The sequence below is a fragment of the Spea bombifrons genome, chromosome 3, assembly GCF_027358695.1.
Source record: "Spea bombifrons isolate aSpeBom1 chromosome 3, aSpeBom1.2.pri, whole genome shotgun sequence".
Lineage (NCBI taxonomy): Eukaryota > Metazoa > Chordata > Amphibia > Anura > Pelobatidae > Spea > Spea bombifrons.
The window spans coordinates 97,842,430-97,860,869 of record NC_071089.1 but is presented as its reverse complement, the minus strand read 5'-3'; the positions used below and the strand labels follow the sequence as shown (position 1 = coordinate 97,860,869).

General features: G+C 38.2%; 1 protein-coding gene across 1 annotated transcript; it reads left to right on the top strand.

Annotated features, from left to right (window-relative positions):
• The first annotated feature begins 1,831 nt into the window (after nucleotides 1–1,831).
• CP (ceruloplasmin) lies at nucleotides 1,832–18,318 on the top strand. Its single transcript, XM_053458903.1, has 19 exons — nucleotides 1,832–2,016; nucleotides 3,181–3,425; nucleotides 5,179–5,391; nucleotides 6,343–6,513; nucleotides 7,137–7,391; nucleotides 7,583–7,754; nucleotides 8,924–9,063; nucleotides 9,350–9,496; nucleotides 9,843–10,051; nucleotides 10,795–10,945; nucleotides 11,102–11,314; nucleotides 11,957–12,161; nucleotides 13,215–13,354; nucleotides 13,841–13,966; nucleotides 14,232–14,341; nucleotides 15,145–15,361; nucleotides 16,475–16,614; nucleotides 17,668–17,824; nucleotides 18,209–18,318. The coding sequence occupies exons 1-19, from the start codon at nucleotides 1,862–1,864 to the stop codon at nucleotides 18,256–18,258; spliced, it is 3,216 nt and encodes a 1,071-aa protein (XP_053314878.1). The 5' UTR covers nucleotides 1,832–1,861; the 3' UTR covers nucleotides 18,259–18,318.
• The last annotated feature ends 122 nt before the right edge of the window (nucleotides 18,319–18,440 follow it).

The window sequence follows — 18,440 nt, the reverse complement described above, 5'->3', positions numbered from 1 at the left end:
CAAGTTCCTGGCTCTAATAAAGTGAAAACTCTTTGGCAACAGCACTAAAGGCGTGTGACAACGCACTGACAACAGACACTACAGCAAATTGAAGGAGTACCACACAAAACCCTACAACAGAGAACTCACCAAATCCATGCGAAAACTCCCCTCTAGCAACACTTAATACTTAAGGACTAATTCCAGAGGAACCCAAAATAGGCTCCTTCTGTATGCTCCCCAAGATCCAGAATGGTAATCTGAAAGACCTATAATATAAGGTGTTGGTACACCTCTTGTTAGAAAAACCCCATGCTATATATCCGTGAGACCACTGACCTCCTAAATTAACTCACCCATTCAAGCCAGTATGGATGTTGAATCCCTCGATACCAACATCCCTCACAATGATGGATTAGTGAAGATGCATACCAAATAAAGCAATCTTAACATTAATTGAGTTCATACTCACATACAACTACTTTAAATCTGGACAGATTTTTTACTTACAGATTATGGGCAGAGCTATTGGAACACAGATGGCATCAATTCCTGACTACCTGTGATCCCAAACCCCTAATCTACCTTTGCTATATAGACGACATTCTAATCACCTGGACAGTCATTGAAAAAACAATTCCACAAAAACTCCAACTTTACACTCTACAACTTTACAATAAAACTGCAATTGCAAGTAGTCCTGTACTCACAACAGCTTCCAAAACACAACCATCAGTATCCAAAACATCACCATTCAAACCTCCCTATACCGCAAACCAACGGAAAGTCCCAGTTACCTCAACCGCAACAGCTTCCCCATGGAACACACAAAAAAAATCTATAATCTACAGCCAGGCTTTAAGATACATTTGTTTTGACCCCAGAAACAAAGATGAACAACTAAAAGATCTCACATATGGCCAAATATAAAGATCAACAAACATACAGAAAGAAGAACTACTGAAATGCAAAGACCCACGGAGTAATGATCTGGTCCCCTTAGTGGCCACATACAACCCACAGCTTGTGGTAATATGCTCTGTTACAAACAAGCTTCAAACGTAAAACAACTGGTAGTAGGGAGCTCTATAGACATGCCAACAATGAACAGAACCTCCACCTGTATCGGAAAAAGGTGTGAAGCCAACAACCATACACCACAGACATGGTACCAATACCACATAGAGGCCTACACCATGAAATGAATGGTACCTTTAATCCTGATAAAGGGTTTGTGTCACACTATCCACACAATCAATCTTACACGTAGACACACACCTGTGGGAGTTTACAACACCAAGAGAGACTACTCCTACCAAATGCTACATTTCACACTAACACTCCATTATATCAACTATGAACTAGGAAAAAAAGCTTGAGATATTGAAATGGCCTTCACAGAAACAAGACATTGTTAATTGAAAATCAATTTGCAAATCTCAAGAATGTACTCTGTGTAAGATGGCCTAACGATATTTCTGAACCTTCGGAATTTGCATTCTGCAGGGAAGAGTGAGGAATACATTTTACAGCTAGAACAGGAAGAATGTTGGCTGGCTACAAGAAGCGCTTGGGGTCTGTGATTTCTGTGATCGGAGGAGAAGTATATTTATAGGCCTTACGTGGGGAAGCACTCTAGCCGCCCCTGCACAGCCATCGTCCTCTATGCCGAGTGAACACAAACAAAATAAAATATAGGGTTAAAACAAAGTTAACATTACTGTGAACATTGACACAGGGTTTTACTGGAATGTGTGTTTACTTTGGGCAGGAGATAGTATCATATTATGAAATTCTGACTCGCTGATAACAGAAAAGCTACATATATATAAGAATGGGATTTGTTAGTCCGTTATCATGAAATGAGGACTGGAGCTAGAAAATGAAGCTCATTGTGATATGTCTAATATTTCTATTGGGACTTGGATGCACAGCTGCCATAGACAGAATATATTATATTGGCATCAGGGAAACAAATTGGGATTATGCACCTACTGGGAGGAACATTATTTCTGGAAAGTCAATAGATGATGATGAGTAAGTACCATTATTTATACAATCTTTGTTCATAAGCTCACCCAGGTACGCTTTTAAACTGTACCATAGGCGATAATTGGAAACTGAGTCACCTCGACAATTCATTTCAATGTAAAGAAGGAATGATTGATGGTAATTGACATGCAGCCTGAAGATGATATAGTTGTAGCAGTCGTGGGGCTTACTTACACATGTACACAAGCAAGAGATGTGTCAATATTCTGGCAATGTTGTATCTGCTAACAAGGTTAAACCATATACTTTGTCACAAACCCTGTAGCGTGAGGGCCATAAATGTCACACTTAGGGATCTTCAGCACAGTCCTCAAGGGCAGTAAGGCTCAGGAACCCTGACTTATAGCAAACAGTGATTCATTTTCAAGTGAACCACCTCAAAACAAAATCATAGGACAAACAAACCTAGCTTCCAATTGGAACTTCTCTAACTATATTATGTTGACCCAGACTGATCAGCCTAAACAACCACTAACAAGGCCTATGTGATCAGGGCAGATATATATTTTAGGCCCGGGAAAGCACCAAAGCCCCACGACTCAGTTCTACAGTCATCATCCTCTATGCTGAGCACAAGTTTATGATGTCATATACTGACATGCTGCTTATTAAAGACTGGCAGTATGGAGTAAGTTTACTATGTGGATCCTATGCTGGCTATGCTGTGTGCGCCATCATCTATATGGGCATTTTCGAGGGAGATTGCTGACCTCATAAGTTTGTTCACAGGTCACAGGGAATAATGTACAAAGTATAAAGAATAATGTATTATATTTATTTTGAAACATATTCTTTTTTAGCAGACTGTGATTCTCATACCCACTAAAGATTGTGATCTCCTACAAAAGAGGAAGAAAGAGGGAATAGAGGCTAACTCTCTTAAAAGCCAGTGCTGTTAAGTTTAAGTTTGAGACCTTTCAAAGAATATAAATGTATATTGTTGCTATGTTAAATCTCATTTAGCTTGAATTTCCTCCTTTTTCCAGCATTCAGGTTTATTTTGTAGAGCTTAAATGATTTCTTCTATTTGAAAGAACAATTCGAAATTATTTGAAAGTTTGATTAAACTTATTTAAAATGTAGATCTCATCCACAAAACCTCTCTAAATTCCCCCAAATAATGATAAATATACATTTTTTTCATTTCAGACACGCAGGCACGTTTTTATTGCGTGATAAAAACAGAATAGGCAGGATATATAAGAAAGCGGTTTATCTTCAATACACTGATGACTCCTATACAGAAGAAATAAAAAAGCCAAATTGGCTGGGATTTCTAGGTCCTATTATGAGAGCAGAAGTTGGAGATACAATCACTGTTCATCTTAAAAACTTTGCAACAAGACCGTACAGTTTGCACCCGCATGGAGTCCAGTACACAAAGGCTAATGAAGGTAAACAAGCTTCATAATTAGATAATTCATCCCTGAATTGACACCCGTCCAGTATAAATATTCACATGGATTTGTATGTCTAGAGTTTCAAAGTGGGATTACTGTAGCAGAAAGCACTCAAAACATATTAGACATGTTATGCACATATTTTATACTAGAAGATGTGGGAAATACTGTCGCAGCATTTCGAATTCCCATCCTAAAACTATGAATATGAAGAGGAATTGAACTCAAAAATGGATATTGTTGAATTTAATGGATATTGTTGAAAATACAGTCCAAAGAAGGTAGTGATCTGTTTAAGTTGAGCAACATTCATTAATAAAAATGCAGAACCCAAGGCCAACTTTGACACAATGCAAAATGGCAGCTGTTTCAGACCCAGGTTTACCAATGACAGCTGTCCCTTGAGCCCAACATGGTCTGCAAGTTGTGATGGAGGGGTATGTCCATTACAACTTGGAATATGCCATTATATCTTGGAGGCCGCCATTAGACAATGGCTTGTTGACAGCTTTGCTGTAGCGGCTAATAGGAAAATTAAAATGCATGGGATAGGTAGAAAGCTTCAAGACAAAAGACAGGATCAAGCAGTGATTAAGGTCTGAGTATTCACATCAGGAAAAATGGGCAGACTAGATGGGTCGGATGGTTCTTACCTGCCATCAAATGCGATGTTTCTTATGCGAGAAAGGAATTGCTATGTTGGAGGCAGCACAGGTATCCGTTTTCAGCACCAGCAGGGATAAAGTGGTCTCTGGGGCAAGTACAACTGAACACATCCAAAGTGTTCCATTTACCGTGTAACAGTCCGTCTGTTTGTGACGGAGACCCGTATTCGGACTGAGTAGCTCCGCCATAGAGATCTTCCTTGCCGCTGAAAGCTTAATTAACCCTTTCAATTGTCCAGGAATTTGCAGCTAGGTCCCGGTCAGGCGTCAAGCAGGGGGGTGGAATCCGACCAACATTAGGGGTATACAGGGTCCGTGAACCTTTAATCTCTGTGAAAACAACAGGGATGGGGTGTTACACAGAAAAACAGGTATAATAACATAAGGTATAAACAGATGGGCTGTCACACTGCTGTTCCTCCAAGCAGAGGTTTTGCAGGCAGTGGGCATGATAGTCCAGTAAAGGATATCCTCCAAGTATGCCTCACTGGCCCTGGGAACTGTACAATCAATGGACGTCTGTGCCACAGTGTGTGGCTACCTTGTGACACCCTGTGGCTCAGCCCTGCAAGGTTGTTCTTCAAGTGATGTGGTTGGTCCTGCTCCACCCTTCTCCCACCTCCCACACCTTTCCATCTTCAGCTACACACCTCAACCGAGGTGTCCCAATTTGGACCCCTGAAGTGGTGGGGGCTATGCAACTGTGGATCATAGGCCTACTAAAAAGGCCGGGACCATATTATTTTTAAAGGCAGCCTAGTTGGAGTCATGTGGACCTTCAGGGGTACCCAGTTCAGAATGAATGAAAAACTCCATGACACCAGAATGTTCTTCAATAAGGAATGAATTAGCTTTGCATAACTAACATTTTGACTTTATACAACAATAATGTGGCTCTGCCACCACCACAACTTTTATCATAACTAAATTTATTTATTAAACGTGGTTTGAAAATATGGGACTTCTTTACATGTGGAAGCAGATGTCTGTGGTAAAGGATGAATGGCAATTTAACAAATTATGAAATATAACGTCAAAGTTCAATTTAGAGTGACATGCAATTAACAGAACTTCGTTTGCAGGAGCACTGTACCCCGACAACAACCCAGATGCACTTAAGAAAGATGACGCTGTTAAGCCAGGAGAATCCTTCACATATAAGTGGGATGTAGTGATGGATCAAGGACCAACGCAGAAAGATGAACCTTGCATAACGAGAGTGTATCATTCACATGTCGATGGTCCAAAAGATGTTTATTCTGGCCTTGTTGGGCCCTTAATCATCTGCAAAGAAGGTACGGTATCCGCGTCCCTTCCTAAATGATGTTTCTGGTGGTTATGACTAAGGAAAAGAAAAATAATGTCCTCAGATCAAATGCACGTGATTGCTCAGGCTGAAATACCAAAGCTGTCAATATCACCAGTTACCGCTCCCCGGTGTATTAACAGGAAAGAAGGGCGATTCAATATGTGAGTAATCAAAAAAATAGAGTATAATTTACTAAACATGGGAAGATATCACAGTAATTGTATATAAAGTGAAGTGTGTTTTCACTATATCAATGAATATTAAACTGAACTTTACGATCATTATTCAAAGTAAAATACATTTAAGATATACCCTCAAAAAACAGAATGTTGGCACAACAAGAAACTGTATGCTTAAACATTTCATACAAAACCTTAGTATCTATCCATTGAGTGAGAGCACAGTACATCTACAATTAATATTTGATATCTACATTCATTTGTGGTTGATCTACCAGTATGGGTACAAGAGCTACACGCCACAAATACGAGGATAAACCGATGGACAGGGTAACGTGCAATAATGCCAGATGTGCGGCAGAGAGAATAGAGTGCACTTCAGTTGGTACAGAATGAAATATCCAAGCCGTATTATACTTATATGTATTGTTTGAATATGCTTTTGAAATATGGTCAAGGAGGCCAGGGGGTCAACCTGCAAGTCCTGCCAAGTGGGCCAGTGATAAAGCAGTCCGCATCTACCAGACATTTAGTCCTCACTATCCAGCCCACACTGCAAAGACTACCGTGCTACTATATATATATACTATAGGGGTTATAGAACTGGAAGTAAAACACGCAGAGTCTCCAGTAGTGGCCCAAACTCAGAGCAGCCTAAGGGAAAATTGCCCCCCCTGCACAGCCCTCCCCTAATTATCTTTATGTATGATCGTTAACATAATCAGCTAGTTCATATTTTGTTCCCTGTGTTATTATAGGTCTGATAGATGAAGCGAAGAATAAAGGGTATAATGAGTTCATCTTGATGTTTTCCGTGGTCGACGAAAATCTAAGTTGGTATCTGGATGAAAATATCAATACTTTTTTATCTGAGCCAGCCTCCCTGGATAAAGACGATGAGGAGTTTCAAGAGAGCAACAAAATGCATTGTGAGGTTACTTTCTCAATAACTTCTGAATGTCAAGTACTTTTAACTCGTTATAGAATTTGATACGTAGCTCTCTGTTTGCATTACGGTTAAATCGGTACATGAAATCCTCATGACACTTACGCCAAATGATCACCATTTCACCGACAAGTGCCCCGGCCACTTATAAACTAACAATGCCACACGATTCACCAACAATCCTAACAAGGTACCTATATTTTTTGACCAAGTGTCTACAAAATATGAAACTGTTCTTTGCAGGTGCCCCATATAAAAATATATATGATCTTATCTTTATATAGCGCCAACAATTTACGCAGCGCTTCTTACAAGTCCATACATTCAAAGGGTCTGACAAAACTAGAAATAATAAACCTAAACATTAGGTAAAGAAGGCCCTGATCGCAAACTTACAATCTAGGTGTACGTTCTTGCTTTACATTTATACATATTTTTGGAAGATGCACCCAGGTATAAAACTTGTTTTATAAACTTTTGAGACTGTTTGTTTTGTTTTATATATTTATATATCCTTTTGGAGTCACTTGATGTTCAAGATGGTCTATCTATAAAGATAAGATAAATATGTCATTATAAACTCAATTAATCATTCTTTTTTTTTAGCGATCAATGGGTACATGTATGGAAACCTCCCTGGTCTTTCTATGTGCAATGATAGGAAAGTTAAATGGTACATGTTCGGTATGGGGAATGAAGTCGATATCCACTCAGCGTACTTTCATGGACAAGTTTTGACACATCAGCATTACCGCGTGGATACCATTAATCTGTTTCCCGCCACCATGGTTCAAGGGGAAATGGTAACAAACAATGTTGGAAAGTGGCTTCTCAGCTGCCAAGTTAACGACCACTTAGAAGGTATGCTTTCTTTAAAAAACATCAAATGATAAAGTGACTTTATGTTCTTTTGAGGAACCTTTATGGACTATATACAATATTTAAGAGATGTTACATGTCTTCTTCTCTTGTAAGTAGTCTCTCCCAATTTCCAATTGTATTTACATTTTTACTTTCATTGGTAACTTATCAACTATGACTTTGGTCTGTAGGTGGAATGCAAGCAATTTATGAAGTGACAAACTGCACAAAAACAGCAAAATCAAGCTGTAAATTTATGTCAAAGGAAAGACATTATTACATTGCGGCAGAAGAGGTTATCTGGAACTATGGTCCAACGCTAACAAATCAATTTACAGGAGAGAAATTAGATACTCCTGAGAGGTGAGTAATATGAATGAGGCTTTGATCAAATTGACACCCAAATGGGTTCCATTCTGGCTTCCTTTACAAGCCACGCACAATCCCAGCCTTTTATCTACAGAATCCATGTTCAAGATGTACGTGTGCAAGACTGATTGTATTTGTGAAACAACGTTACGTTCTGGAAAGGTACAGGTATTAAACATAGATCTCTACAACATCAAAAATTCTGCACATAGTTAAGGGGATTGAAGGCTAGAATCGACCAATGGCACTCAAGAGGTTAAATATTACAACCAGACTTTTTATCAATAGGAACCAAGGGTATGTGCAACTGCCTGCTGCTTCTTGCTGGCACTAAATGCATTATATATATATATATATATATATATCTATATCTATATATAGATATATATATAGATATATATATATATCTATATATAGATAGATAGATATACGGTATATATATATATATACGGTATATATATATATACAGTATAGTGGATATATACATATATACTGCATTTACACTGTATATAATGTAGCTATTGACATTTACCATAATCAGATCTGTAGTAAATATTAATAGCTACATTTTGTGAAGTGAAATACAACAGAGAAAACAAAAACCACAAAATGAAAAGTTATCGTTTATATCGGTAACAAAATAATATCCTAACAGGGCATGCAGCCTCATTATATTTGAAAGCACCTTTGCAAGTACTTGATTAATTGCGTGCATTTCTATGCAGCAAACGCGAGCCACACATTGTCAGAAAATAGCAAAATGCTCATTTCTTTTTAACAATACCCTGGCCTCACGTGTGCCGCTTCGGATGCCAGTTCAGGCTAGCATAACCCTTTAGCATTCAAAGTCCGGAATGATCTGAATTGTAGCAAACATTGGATGATCTGCATTTAAAACACATTCCTGATCTCCTGCTTCAAATAACAACTTAGCACACCTTGCTTACTACCCTATATTCTCTTAATCGTTCACTGCCAATGCTGCTTGCTTATGCACAGTTATTAAGTGCAGATAAATCATGTTTCTATTTGGTCTTCATATGTCAGTATAATGGTATATATATATATATATATATATATATATATATATATATATATATAGTATGATTATATAATCTAGAATTTCCATAAACGTTTCTGCTTGTATGTGTATAATTTCATAGTGAATCAGCCCCGTTTTTTGAGCAAAATGATGTACGAATTGGCGGTTCGTACAAGAAGGCAGTTTATGTGGAGTACACAGACTCAACATTCACAAAGCGGAAAGAAAGGTCGAAGGAAGAAGAACACCTTGGAATTCTTGGTAACTTTTTGGCAGAAATATTACAGGGAAGCTATGGGTAGTTTAGCTAATAAATGAGCTGATCACACAAGTGAAAACTTACCTGCTCCAATATATAGAAGGAAATAACTGCAGCTCCAAGGGTGAGGTAGAAATCTTAACTTAAAGAAATAAGTCTTAAGATGAAGGTGAACGCTTTATTGTCTATACTTAAATAAGTCTATCAGGTCTCCTATAGCTAGTATTCTTTTTTTTTTTTAAAAAAAAAAAAAAATCTGTTTTCATCGTACTTATTTCGATCAACTAGGACCAGTCATCTTGGCACAAGTGGGAGATGTTGTCAAAGTGACATTTAAGAATAATGCGAGTCGACCATACAGTATCCAGGCTCACGGAGTAAGCTACACCAAAGACATGGAAGGTGCATTATACAGAACGGGCAGTCATACCGAAGGTGATTATAGTTCTTTTCTGCTCCAAACAACACAATGTGGTTTATTTCATTACAAGCCATTTACACCTTCAGGATGCTGTTCCACCTACACTGCCGAATTAAACGTAGACACTCTAACCACAGATAAGATCCATTGGGCACATCCAGTCTGCACGTTTTTCCTACTGTAAAGACTTTAATCCGATACAACAAATAGTTTTGCGTCGTTCATAAAATAAAGACTTCCTAAAAGTTTCTAGATTGTTTTAATAAAATCTTCAGAGATGAGGATAAAATGGCAGATCTTCTGATTCTGATCTCTTGGCTTGTGTATGTTATATATGATTTTATTCTCTTCTTACTGCAGATCCAGACGTTATAACATCTGCTTCCCATGTGGCTCCTGGGGATACGTTCACGTATGAGTGGGATATACCACAGAGTTTTGGCTCCACCATACACGACCGAAATTGCTTGCCGTGGCTTTATTTCTCGGCTGTCGATGTTGTTAAAGATACCAATTCTGGTCTTGTGGGTCCTCTGTTAGTGTGCAAAAGTTTGATTAACGACAAACAGGTAAATAGCACGCTTTAAAGAAGTAGCCATACTGGCTATGGTTATAACCATTCGGAAGCAAACTTTACATTAAAAACACCATATTAAACCCCAACCAAATGTGCATATTACAGGAGGGAGTGTAATAACTATGATTTCTCATGATCAGCATAATGTTCCTCCCGATCTCTGGAATATTATTTGTTGACTGCAAGGATATTGAGCAGATATTACTAGTTGTGCCAAAGCAAGATCAGCTTCCCCTTTGAACTAGAATGTAACTTTTAAACTAAGGATCTTCAAAACTATTATACTGATGACAAAACCCAAAATATAGATAGTTTTAATTACTTAATGTAGTTTTGGTAAAGGCTGCAATGCCCTGAATGCCCATTTAAGCAGGCAAATAGTCTGATATACAGGGGTGATCTTTTGTCACGGATTAGTGTCAGATCACGGCAATATTCACATACATGGAAACTCTCCTGGTTTCACCCCAAATCTCAATGGTCACAAACCCTGAGTTATTATTTCTTTAAAGTAAACACATTTGAACTATACCATGTTTGAGTCTTTGAAATACACCTAGTGACTTAAAATACAGTGTAACTGAGTGAATTCCTTTTTCGGATTACCTTAATTAAGATTGTAGATTCTTTAAAAAAGGTTAAATTCAATCTGGAGTAAGAATTTCTATTTTTAAATGAAGGTACTTGAGCTTTTTCTGATTAATTATAGAACAACCTTGTTTTTTTGCTCTGCAGTGGGGCATACAGCACAATTTCTTCATGCTGGCCACTGTATTTGATGAAAACAAAAGCTGGTATTTGGATGAAAATATAGAATTATTTACAGGCACCCCTGAAAATGTGACCAAAGAAGATGAGGATTTTCAGGAGTCAAACATGATGCATTGTAAGCAACCATTATTATTGAATGTTTAAATCTAGTTACAGATACAGGCCTTAAAGGAGTTGGAATGATGGTGAACATCTTCTGCGCTAAAAAATTCACAGGTGATTCGATGATTTAATGCTAATGAGGCCCATTTGTTTCAAACCCTGCATTTAGCTATCAATGGATATATGTATGGAAATCAGCCCGGCCTGGATATGTGCAAAGGAGACTCCGTTCTGTGGCATGTGATGGGGATTGGGTCAGAGGTTGACATGCATGGAATCCACTTCTCTGGAAACACCATTGTCGATCATGACGCAAGAAGAGATACGGCAAGTGTATTCCCTCACATCTCTTACACAGTTGCCATGAACCCTGACAGTAAAGGTAAATATAGTATTGAAGGGAAAGCCTCATTCAAAATGCTTTTTTTTTTATTCTCGGTGGTTTTACAGCAGAGCTGAGTAAGCCCTTGCTATACCTTTTCGGAAGTGTTGGGCAATTTTATTATACATACATGTTATAGTAAAACAAACAGAAAGTACCTGTTGATATATAATAAACCCATACCACCCAATGGGCCACCCAATATAACGAAGGACATATTGTTTCATGGACAACACAAATATGAAGAATGAGCTCTGCGGTTTGAATAACTTACAATACTGTGTGGAGCAGAGGGAGATTGGGCTGTCAGTAACAAATAATTTTATGGTACAAGAAAGAAAGACATTTGGAGGCAGATGTTGACAAAGCTTCATTAGGGACTAATCAGCACTAGAGTTTAAATATGATTCTGAGGGACTCATCCCACCAGATGAGGTCCCCACTGACCAAAAATTAAGCTCTGGATCTCAAACTAGGGGGTACACTTTCTAATCCTGAGTTATATATGAGGATCACCAACAAGATAAGCTGTCATATATTTTCAGTTTGTGATGGTAAAACGTTGTGACGGACTTGAAAAGCTTAGCGTAAAGGTGGCAAGAGGTGAATCTGGACCATTTAGCAATGAAATGCTTTTTCCAGGTGTCTTCGATGTGGAATGTCTCACCACGGACCATTATACAGGAGGCATGAAGCAGCATTACAGGGTTAATGCTTGTGGCTGGGAGAAGCCGGAATTTTCATTTTCACGTACAAACACCTATTTCATTGCGGCAGAAGAAGTAGAATGGGATTATTCTCCAAACCGCACCTGGGAACATGAAAGACACCTGCATCACGCTGAAAGGTAGTAAGGGAATCTATACATTACAAACGACTATTCACGGTTTAGCTATTTAGGATTTATGCACTCATTTACAAACTATGTCAGGCTCCTTTCCTTGCAGAGTGTTTAATAATATTAAAGTGATAGAAGTTAGTATCAGGGGTGCAGAAATGTTGGAGCCCAGTATAAACAGATAGTAAACCTCCTGTCTCATTGTACTTCCCCCTTAATTTTTATACTCTCGTCTCATCTTCTTTCCCTTTTAGGGATCACTTTTTCCATCTTTCCATTTACTTTATTCCCTCTCTACTCAGACCTGTTCATTTCAATCTCCAATGTCCGTTTCCTTCTTATTACACACCCTAGGGGGAGATATCTGGACTACTAAAATGTGAACTCTTATCAATATGCCCCCTTGAATGAAATCAGTGTAGAAATTAGAGTATAGAATGTCTGAATGTGTCAGTTTTGAGATCTGAATATTAGAGTGATGGTACCACCGTTCAATAGGACATACATGGCTCCAGTGGTACTGTCTTGACCAAGTCAGGACAGTTGTCAGCTATTAGAGGAGTAGAAAATAATTGGAGCAAGCTGGAAGCTTTGAGGTCAGGGGAGGACCCTAGATAAATATCTTGACCATGCTCTGTTTTATCAACATATACTGGCGTGCACCAAAATTCACTCCATCTAAATCCTGGATTTACATTGGATCCAGTACTAGAGGAAATGCTGCTTGTATGTAGCATTAAGCAAGAAAAACAAAGAATATTTGATCCATCAAATATTTAAAGTGACACTAAACTTTAAAAAGTTTTGACCAAGATTAACAGAGGGGATCTTCAGTAGATCCCACCTATTTGGGGGTAAAAGCACAGGTCTCTTATTGCAGGAGTAGGGGTATTTGTATCCATATCCATACCGTGATCCTTCATACCAGGTGGAACCTACAATGGGAAATACATTGCACACAACCAGACTCCCAAAGACCAGAACAGAACTTTATTATTCACATGGAATAATTGAGATGTTTGTAAAAGTAAATTGAATTCAATATTATTTTATATGTTTCAGTCCAGCTGATATATTTTTAAACAAAAATGGTAAATTTATTGGTTCGAAATATAAGAAAGCAGTATACCGGGAATATACAGACAACACCTTTACAAAACCCAAAGAAAGAAGTGCGGAAGAAGAACATTTGGGAATATTAGGTAATTAACCATGGCAGAATATGAAGGAGAGCTTAGTGTAGTAGTTTCCAATAATTCTTAATATGATAGTGTAACACAAGAAACAAACAAGAAACCCTGTCTGGTTCCAATATAATGCTAGTAAAGTCTAAACTATACCTCCCTGACAGTATGGTTAAACATATGGCTAGGAAGCCGGGCTCTGATGGGACTTTAGAACCAAAGTGGGAAAGTCCTGATCTTTGGTGGACAGGGCAAGTTGACAATGTTGGCGTGTTTCGCCTTAGAGATCGCATTGGGTTGATTTTATTGCAGAACTAAGTTAAGCTGCGGGATCTGTCGCTTTCAGAGACAATCCAATCAAGTCATTTCCAGGAGTATGCATTTAATTATCACCAAAGAATACAAGATTAAAGTATAAGGCATAAAGAAACAAAGCGCAGTGCTAGACTGATCAATCCTTTGCTGAGTTATGGATGAAGGCACTGATGACTTTTTCTTCCATAGGTCCAGTTTTAAAGGCAAATGTAGGAGAAAAAATTAAAATAATCTTTAAGAACAAAGCAAGCAGGCCTTATTCAATTTATGCACACGGGATAAAACCATACGGAAACACAACACCAGCAGAACCAGGTAAAGACTTTTTTATGTTTTTTTTTTTATCCCTGGTTTGCATTTTATTTAAATATGAATCACTGGTACATTCAAAAATCCCCTCCAAGATGTTATTGTTGGATGTTATTGCTCGATGTTCTGGATATTTGTCTTAACAAATACCCAAATTGAGGTAAACATACTGTATGATGTCAGAAAGATTTTAGACAACAAAAGGATGTTTCTGCTATGCTAAAGACAGCGCTGGAAAGTTTTCACTTTTCACAACATATCTTATCTACAGGCCAAGTACAGATCTATACGTGGAAAGTACCTGAACGATCGGGACCCATCACAAGAGGGGATGCAGACTGTATAACATGGGTTTATTATTCAAATGTGAATCGCATTAAGGTAAGACTTCCATTCTACTTTTCAATGCACATTATAGGTAGACTGGGGTTATTGTTAAAGTCTTCATTATAATTAGAAAATAACAGAGAATTAATTATTTCATTCAAATAGATCCGAATATAAGACTCATTGTGTCTGTGTTTTGACTTTTGTTGAGGTGCATGAATGATGCTGTCCAAAGCCAGTATCGAATTATTGCCATATAACCTTTGTTTAATAATTTATGGACAATTGAATATTCACTAGGCCCTGAGTTCTAGGGCAATGTGTTTCTGAATGTCAAATACATGATATATATGGCATTTTTCTTCCCCCCATTCATCTTTGGGACTCAATTAAAACTTGTACAAGCTGGTCAATGACTTATCATAAGAATGGAAAAATAAATAGGCTTATTTCTTGTGGCAGAGTCTACCACCCTTAAATAATTTTGCTTAGGGCCCCCAAAAGCCCATAGTCACCCAGTGGCCAAGGCCACCATAGGCTCTTCCAGAGGTTAAATGCTTTAACCAGCTGTCAAGAGTTTCCATTATAACCACAAGGACTCCATGCGTCGGGTTGTTCGACCAAGATTAGCTGGTGGTTCTCCCTAATACAGACTTACAAGTTTACATTTCGAGCATGAATGACTGAAGAGAGCTTCTATTTATATTCATCCAGAAATTATCTGATACAAATATAGTCCAAGGACAGTCATTATTTGTGACCCATCTTGCACAAACCCCCCCCACTGATTTGCTGCATATAACAATTTTATTGCATATGAAATATAACTTCTACTTGCACATACATTTTTATTGCAGGATACTTATAGTGGATTGGTTGGGCCACTTGTGATTTGCAAAAAAACTTTATTGCCACTTAAGATACTTGAAAAAACAAAACCACGTTTTAATCTCCTTTTTATGATTTTTGATGAAAATGAGTCCTGGTATTTGGATGAAAATATCCAAGAACATTCCCTGGATCAAAATGTTGACAAAGAAGATGAAGATTTTATTGAGAGCAACAAAATGCATGGTATGTCTTACCTAAAAAGTGTCATATCGTTAATTCAATGTCTACACTTGCATGTTAACAAATGGCCTCTTGACACCCCGTCACTGTTTGAATGCCCGATCGTATGTTTGGGCATTGCCTTTTGGCAGGTGTGACTGCTGACTGCATAAGAATGATTTAACAAGAATATAGATCAAGAAAGGTCTATCCAAGAAAAAAAGGTATATGTTTCATGTGACACAATGTTTCATGTTCCACTGTAACTCAAATTACATCAACCACAGATCACTAGTCTTTACTGGACTGATACCTGCGAATAGTAAGAGTCATAGCTCCAGTACAAATTGGAAATATCTCAGTCGTCTTCATAGAAGGATGGCTTACATTATGAGCTTGTATGATTTATTTTTGGGGGGGGGGAGTGACCTCCCGACTGAAGATTCTATTATATTCATTCAGAAGTGATTAATTACTTATCTGATGCAAAAATTATACAGACGCCAGTGATGCCATCATGACAACACTAGGGGTGCTTTCTGGTTACTGGATAGGTCCCTAAGGATCTGTAATGATCCCAAAGAAATCTTTATAAAAGACAAAAATGTATATATGGGAAAAACTATTAATAAAAAAAATGAACAGTTAATAACCATAATATGTAAGGGAGCTTTTTGACCCCTCAAAAACATAAAAAATGTTTGCATGCAGGGTTTTTACTGTACTCAGGGAATGTAGCCGGACACAGCTTTTTCTTTTCGGCAGTGGCACCTATCTGATTTGTGTTAGTATAACAAAAAAGGGAAAATTATACTTAAACATATGGTTAAAAAGACAAGAAACTGCTGGTTTTCATGGTGTAAAATACCCTGCTTGGGAAGTTCCTGATTGTTGTTTTGTTCAGACGGCCTTTTTAATGATGAATGAAGACACACATTATATATATATATATATATATATATATATAATGTCACATGTGGCCACAGATATCAACTTCTCAAGTTAAAACTCTCAAAATGAAATGATGCCTGATAGCAGCAAAATAGTTCTGCTATAATATTATCCAGTTTGTTGAAACTATGTGATTACATGCACTTGCACTTTAGTATTTTGTAATTGTAAATTATTTTATTCCAGCCATAAATGGAAAAATGTATGCAAACTTACACGGTCTGACTATGAGAGTCGGAGACAATGTCATCTGGCACCTGATCGGACTCGGAAATGAAGTGGATTTACATACGGTGCATTTCCATGCGCACAGCTTTCAATATCAGGTAAAAATACTGCTACTGAGCCTTTGTGCTCAAAAAGGGATATCCAAAAATTGTTGCCCGTTTGCGGCCCTAGAGGACTACAGATGGACACCCCTGTGAAAAACTAAATGGACACAAGCCATTCTATGCACTTTAACGCATAAGATAGCTTTGTGCCCCCTTTAATATTTCATGTTATCGCTTTTGCGAATACATGGAGGGATTCTGCGTTAGCCACGTCCCCAGCTGCTTTCTGTGCAGGAGCCATCTTTACCTCCTTCCAGCTCCAGAGCTGGCCCAATGAAAGCCACGGGGGGGGGTCTGTCATCATTGTTGCGTGCGCATGCGGAAAGGGACATTTCAACAGGAGCACTTTCCTGTCACTGGTTGGCTGCCTGAAGCAGCCAATCAATTCCAAAAATCATCAAAGTCATTGGGGAGGGCAGATGCAGCTATAGAGCTGCATCTTCTACCTAACACAAGTGTTTTTGGAAGACAGAGTACTTTAATATGCATTCTTCTTTTGAGGGGAAAAACTGAGAAACTGTTCCTTTAATAATTATGGTTCCCAGAGCCAGAAACTCCAAAATAAGTTTCCATTGCAGATTTCTTTCAAAAGTAATATATATTTACAAAGCCGATTCACTTTATTGTCCCCCCCCCTTTGTAAATGCATGGAGGTTTCACCAAGATCTTCTCGTGCATTTGCCTCTTTCCTATCGCTCAGCTGAACACATCTCCTGCTTGACGAAGCATGTGTTGAGCACTCCTCACCGGTCCGCTCCAGCTGGCTTGTGTATGAGTTCCAGGGTATCCAATGAGACTACCCCCACCCCCTCCCCTTGCCATGGGCTTTTGATCGGCTGCTCCTTTAACCCAAAGGAGGCCATGGAGGGGATGGTGCACTACAGCTCTGAAGCTGCAGCTTCACCCTAAAGGTAAGAACTTTATTTCTCCCGCCCCCAGGCTAAAAAATGCATATTAAGATCATTACCATCATAGCTGAGGCTGTACAGAAGACTAGATTATCCCCATGACAGCAACTAATTTAGCATTTTTTTCTTCCCCTCCCAGCGAGGCGGGACGTATCAGTCTGATGTCTTTGATCTTTTCCCTGGGACGTTTCAAACCGTTGAGATGGTTGCCCGTGTTCCTGGTACTTGGCTGCTGCACTGTCACGTAACCGATCACATCCACGCAGGAATGGAGACGCTGTATACTGTACTGGAAAGTAAGGGAAGCTCTGGAGAGCATCACTAAAATACAACCTTAGCTGACAGTAAATTCAATAGTTTTTATAGACCCCTTATCTTTACATTCACAACAGCACAGGTTAAACCTAAGAAGTCTCAGATGAAGAAGCTATGCCATTCTCACGTAAATCTGAGTGTCAACCATAACAAATTATATATTTTTTATACCCCACATGGCTCTCCGATTAGCACATACCCAAAAAACACACATTGAGTAATTCCCTGTGTTTAGCACCAAAGTCTGCCATCAACAAACGGTTGTTGAATTGGCAGAAGTGCTGTAGTTTTATCATAAACATTAATATGTAGTTTTTTTAAAAAAAAATATACTAATTACTGCATTCTAACATTTTCTGTTACAGAAAAGGAAACCCTCCTGGACAAATTTAAGAAACACTTACCTGGACATTAACATTCCAATAAATAAATGTATTATTGTACTATGGAAAACCCACAATTACAATAAAAATATTTTAAAAAAACAGGATGTTTCATATTTATATATTCAAATGCCTACATTCCTTACATCAACTGCTATGAATACTGAGTTTTTTTTTAAAAATACATATTTTTTTCTGGATTTGGATGAATTGT